The 5,598-nt window shown below is 39.1% G+C and overlaps 1 protein-coding gene across 1 annotated transcript; it reads left to right on the forward strand.

Moving 5' to 3' along the window:
- Positions 1-31: 31 nt before the first annotated feature.
- Positions 32-5,281, forward strand: LOC5516532 (guanine nucleotide-binding protein subunit beta-like protein 1). The gene is made up of 9 exons (XM_001636539.3): positions 32-261; positions 959-1,081; positions 1,320-1,435; positions 1,520-1,557; positions 1,673-1,742; positions 2,691-2,834; positions 3,483-3,571; positions 4,025-4,131; positions 4,872-5,281. The coding sequence occupies exons 1-9, from the start codon at positions 104-106 to the stop codon at positions 5,035-5,037; spliced, it is 1,011 nt and encodes a 336-aa protein (XP_001636589.3). The 5' UTR covers positions 32-103; the 3' UTR covers positions 5,038-5,281.
- Positions 5,282-5,598: the final 317 nt, after the last annotated feature.

Raw genomic sequence — 5,598 nt, forward strand, 5'->3', positions numbered from 1 at the left:
AAAGTCACCAATCACTCTCTGCCAATTTAGGAACGCCTGACGGAAACCTAGAAAATGGCGGTAAAAATATTTCCTCTCACAACAGAGAACCGACAGAGTATTTATGAAGCTTAAATGTGACGAGGGAAGCTTGGGAAAGTGTGCGATGGACCGTAAACCTTCTCCTGGTCCGGTGTACGTTCTTAGAGGGACGATCGGTTCTGTCAACGCGCTAAAGTTTGTGCCAAAACCTATTTCAAATGATGAGATGTTAGTAAGTGGGTAGGTATAACAAGTTTACTACTACTGATTCAAAAGACTTAAGAGCAAGCATATCTATACCCAGAGGGGATCGAGGGTGCTTAAAACAATTTGAGTACAAGGGGCAAATACATTGGTTTTAGGCGCGTACCCTATACTTGCCAACCTTGAAAGCAAAAAAAAAAACAACAACAGGAGATTGTGCTTCAAAAACAACAACTGTATAAGAAATTATCTATGAATTCTCCAGGGAGGTTACGGTAAATGTATGGAAAGTTTCGATTTTTTTGCCAGGAGGTGAAGGCTAAAAATAGGGAGTCTCCTGCAAAAACGGGGAGAGTTGGCAGTGTATGTTACCCAGGATTTAGTGTGGGAGTACACAGTCATTGGGGTGCGTATCATTTGGAAAAGGAATAGTATTTGAAGGTTCTTTTTGGCCACCAAGAAAGGGGGGCACACCCCACCCACCCCCCTATGTACACAACTGGAATATGCTTATAAGTTCCCTTGCCCATATTTTTGAAAAAAAAAAAAGAATGGAGAAATCCTTTAAGGCAGAATTTTTCCTATCATAAATAACATGGATATAAGTACTGTTTTTATCATTTCTACAATCTTATATTTTTTATAATTTAACAAGGCACTACTATAACACCAATAATCTTTTTGCCCTCCTCATCAACACCACAACTCTCATAAATAATATATTTTACTCCAGCTCTTCAAATGGCATAATAAGCCTCTGGAATCTGAAAACTAAACGGGTGCAGTCAAGCATAGATAATCACCATGGCAAAGCAGTGATTGAATTAGGCTTAACCAACAAGCCAAATTTGATAAGGTATGAAATACCAAAGCAGGTTCAGGAGTACAAGAGATGTTAGCCAAAGTAATGATTTAAAGAGGGGGTTAATTGTTTTTCTGTTGGTATCTGAAAAAAAAACTCTTTTTATTGCACTTCAGTACAAGTGTTCCTTTTGTCTAACCAAATCATAATGAAATCACAATGTGATTCAAGTATTCAAGTTAGCTCAAATTTAGGTTTATCAATAGTTGAGTTCAATTATTTCATTGGATAGTCATGGAAGAGATGGGAAGATCTTTATCTGGGACATATCAAGCTCTGAGCCCCGCCTTCTCTCCCAGATGGAAGGACCAGTTTTGGGATTTTGCAAGTTCTCAATCCTTGATGATGGTGGGTATTTCTTTTACTTTTCACCATTACCATTTTTAACATTTGATTCCAACCTGTTTCACTTTTATGACATAAACATTACAGATAAGGTTCAATGGCTTGCAACAGCATATCAGTCTGAGGTAACCAATACTTTATTATAATTTAAATCAAAGTATATCATTTAATAAAATTTGTTTTCTATTGAAACATGTAAAAATGCTATTTAAAATGGTGACATCAAACTGCTTTTTGTAGGTTGTTATCAACGATCTCAAAACTAGTAAAGTGGCCCATCGTCTTAAGCCTCAAGATCACATGAGTTTTGGTAAGAAAAATAGTGAAAGAAACACTTGCACAAAAGTTCCTATTTTCACATATCACAATACCATTCTCATAAAAGACTAAAAAGCAAAAAACTTCAAAGCTCTTGCAATTACAAAAAAAAATTACCGAATATTACAGTAAGTAATTTATTTAATGTGTATGATATATTATAAATAATATAATATTATGAAAATCCAAGGTGTATGAGTTTTAAAGAGCCCCTGTCAGCCACATTTTGTTATTGCTTTCCACCAATACAAGAAGACAAATTATACTTTGCTCGGATGACAAACTGGCAACTGACAGAGGCCCTTTAATTGATAAGGTTTTATGAGTAGAGGTAGCCATGGGTACCTTGGAATTTTTGAAAGTCTCACAAAAATTACAAAAAGCCTCGGAATCTCTGCGGTTTTCACGAAATGTCTTGAAGTCTTGATTTTTAAACATTTTATGGGTTTCGGAGGCTCGGTTTTTTTTTTCTACCACGATATCAGAGTCTCAGATTTAAATGCCATCTTGGAGTCTCTGATTTTGTTAAACGCGATCTGTTTTATGTTGTTAGTTGTTAGTTTGGGACTGGATTTGCACTTGACTGGGACTAGCCAGATATTTAAGCGGACCAGGCTCACAACATAGAACATGCGAAGTTTCTTTGATTTGTGATTCTTATAGGTAGCCATGTCAATCTTTTTCTTTGTTTTAAGAAAAAATGATTCTCTAACAAGAAAAATTTTTTTCATCAAGTCTTGTGCTTGCAGTTTTATGGAACTAAAAACTCTGGCTCGGATTCCGAAATTTGACTAAAGTCTCCGCACTGATTCTGATTCGCAGGTCTCAGTGCCACAGCAAGTCTCGGATTATGAGTCTAGCTTTATATAACCATATGAAAAATTATGTAAAATAGTAACAAAAATGCAATACGCAAAATGAAAATGATTTTCATTCTCAGGTATGTGCATGTGCATGAAGATGTTTTGTTGTTCACAAACAAGTCATCCCATGATCCTTTGTGGGTATGAGAATGGAAAAGTTGCATTGTGGGATATCTCCATGTGCAGAATGATGAGTCATTTGGCATCTCATTCTGAATCAGGTAGTCAAGCAATGGTGCAGCTTGTGTGCATGCACACGGTGGAAGCACGGGTGGCCTAGTGTGTTAGCGCGTCGGCCTCTCACTGCTGTGGCCCAGGTTCGAATCCTGGCTTTGACTGGGGATTTTTCCGGGTTCCTGCCTTGATTCGAATTTGTGTCACAAGTGAGTTGAAGGTATTCTCCCGTGTTTCCAGTCTTCTCGGATAAGGACACTAAACCGGAGGCCCCGTCTCTTCAAGCTGCACTACACTAACCTGAACTGAAGGGATGTAAAAGAACCACTGGGGACACAATAAACCCTCTGGCAGTGACCACCCCCAGTGACAGTGCTTACAATGCTTACGAGGGCCATGTGTTAGAAAACATATTCGGTTAAATATGTTACCCTCGATAAACAAAGATTAAACTGAAACTAAACTGAAATGAAACCCCCCTTAGTGCAAAAAATGGGCCATTTCTTATTAAAGAATCTTCATATACTATGCTTTATCCATATCATACCTATGACTGCACACCCCCCTCAGCCAATCCTGGGTACGCCACTGCTAATTGTCCCAAAATGTGCACCTAACATGAATTTCACGTAATAAGGTAAACTGCCCAAATCCTTTTTAGAAATTATAAAAGTCCTCTGTTCTGTTGTTTACAGTTATGTGTCTTAATGTTGATGAAGTCAATCATAAGGCTGTGACAGGGTCTGCCGACAACAAGCTCAGTATAACCACATTTGGTTTGGATGTAAGTCCTTATTTTATTTGACTGTGTATTTGTTTCAAACCAGCTCTATTGCACAAGTATCCTGCAGTCACCTTTTCATTAGCATCAAAAATAAAATTTCCATTTGCAATTTTGGGTCTGCTCCTCAAAAGGCTTTTTGCTTCAAATGAGGAATTTCACATCCAGATTTATACAACATGTATCTAAAGTGAATATCAGTTAGTCTTCAGTTACCTGAGTTCTGTTTGTCAACCTGTTTGTCCTGGTCTGTTCGCAAATAAAAAAGTGAACACAAATGTGCATATGTCCGGGGGTGTTACTGTAGATAACCCAAAGTTGTTATCATATCTCACTAGAGACTGTCTATATGATGGCCTATTCCACTATTTATTGATTTATGGTTTAGTCTTCTCTTGTGCATCCCCTACCTATGATAAGTCTCCCTTTTCCCTTGTAACATTCATTGCTATCTAGGGCCAGTTATCAAGTACTGGTGAAGTCCAGCTGAAGACAGAAGGAGTTGCATCAGTAAAAGTGAGATGTGACTCACGGATTTTAGCCTCAGGGGCCTGGGACGGCAGGTGAGTCTTGTAGGAGAGGGAGAGAAGGAGGGAGGGAGGGAACTTGCTTAGAGTAGAGCTTCTAAAGGACTAAAGGACAGCAACAAGGATGGCATTGACATAGCCCTAAACATATCATTTAGAAATAGTAAAGAGTTTTTGCATTGTCATGGTTTAGCCAGAGTATCAGGCGATTTTATTTTTCAAAAGTTGGAGAGGAAAAATGGGTATATACTTTAAAGGGAATGATATAAGGGCCTGGGCTACCTATGGCCTGCATAAAAAGTCGGTCCTTATCCCTTAACTTTTCTTCTTCCCTTTGCCAATGACATAAGTTTGAGTCTGATTTTACAACGTCGCCAGAGTTTTTTTTAGTTCACGACAAAAGCCATCTGCATACTCGTTTAGTCGTTCTTGGCATCAAATCTGAAGCTCGCTTATATCTTTCCCACTGCTGCTGTGCGATGCATAGGGATTTAATTGGTTGGTTCCATATTATTATTCAATCTTAAGATCATCATAAACAACAGCTCCAACTCATTCCTTTATCAACCACCCATCCAATGCATCGGAGAATTTATTTGTAGAACAACATCATTCCATCACCCATAATGTAGAACGCATCGGGATTATTAATTTGCAAGTTGAACATATTCCGCCTTTAGATGCTGGGTCTTAACCCCTATTGTCGCAAATTCCATTGTAAATTAGCGCGGGAACGTTAACTGTAATAGCGAAGATGGTTTTCTTTATCTTCCTAGAGTTCGCGTTCACAGTTGGAAGAGTCTAAAGCCCCTAGCCGTGCTCAATTACCACTGTGCGACAGTGAATACCGTCGAGTTCTCAAGCGAATCGTCAGCAGGGCGAATGCTTATGGCTGCTGGATCCAAAGACTCACGCATAAGCCTATGGGATATTTATAATTGAGGTTATATGCCCCTCTCTTTTGCCTTGTGGGACGCACAGTGAAAGCAACATTGGATCCGCGTTCCGTAACATCGTTTGCGCATGGATATTAGAGGACGAAAGGTTTTCCGACAAGGACATGAGAAATATTTACTTTCACCAGGGTCTACGTTCAGCAATTTGGGGGGGAAAAGGTATTTTACACTATTGGAAGGAGTATGTTTGAAATTTGCGGGTTCCTTCGATAAAGAGCGCTTATCTTCAAGATCACGTGCTGTTTTTCTCATGAAGAACCGACTCAAGGTGCTGAAGATTCGTCTGAGTGTATGTATGTGGCGTCTCATTAGGGATCTTACGCAACGACGACGGCGTGGAGAACGTGACCCAAAAAAATGCTTTTATACTTAGCGCTCAATTCTATTATTAGGGACTTCACGCGAAAGGTGACCAAAGAAAATTCAGAGCCGGACTTGAAATACATTCTGAAATGGCCTGTCTGATAATTTTCAGCCGTTTTCCTAAAAACTATGACGTGGAAAGTCCAAGTTTCATGGTCTAGAATGAGGACGGAGACGACGTGTG

Source organism: Nematostella vectensis, chromosome 4 (assembly GCF_932526225.1).
Source record: "Nematostella vectensis chromosome 4, jaNemVect1.1, whole genome shotgun sequence".
Classification (NCBI taxonomy): domain Eukaryota; kingdom Metazoa; phylum Cnidaria; class Anthozoa; order Actiniaria; family Edwardsiidae; genus Nematostella; species Nematostella vectensis.

Bases quoted from the DNA above. Each gene is read 5' to 3' on its own strand.
- LOC5516532 (XM_001636539.3), top strand. From the start codon at position 104: ATGAAGCTTAAATGTGACGAGGGAAGCTTGGGAAAGTGTGCGATGGAC. The intron at 262-958 runs GTAGGTATAACA...ATTTTACTCCAG, and splicing joins GATGAGATGTTAGTAAGTGG to CTCTTCAAATGGCATAATAA. The intron at 1,743-2,690 runs GTAAGAAAAATA...TTTCATTCTCAG, and splicing joins TCAAGATCACATGAGTTTTG to GTATGTGCATGTGCATGAAG.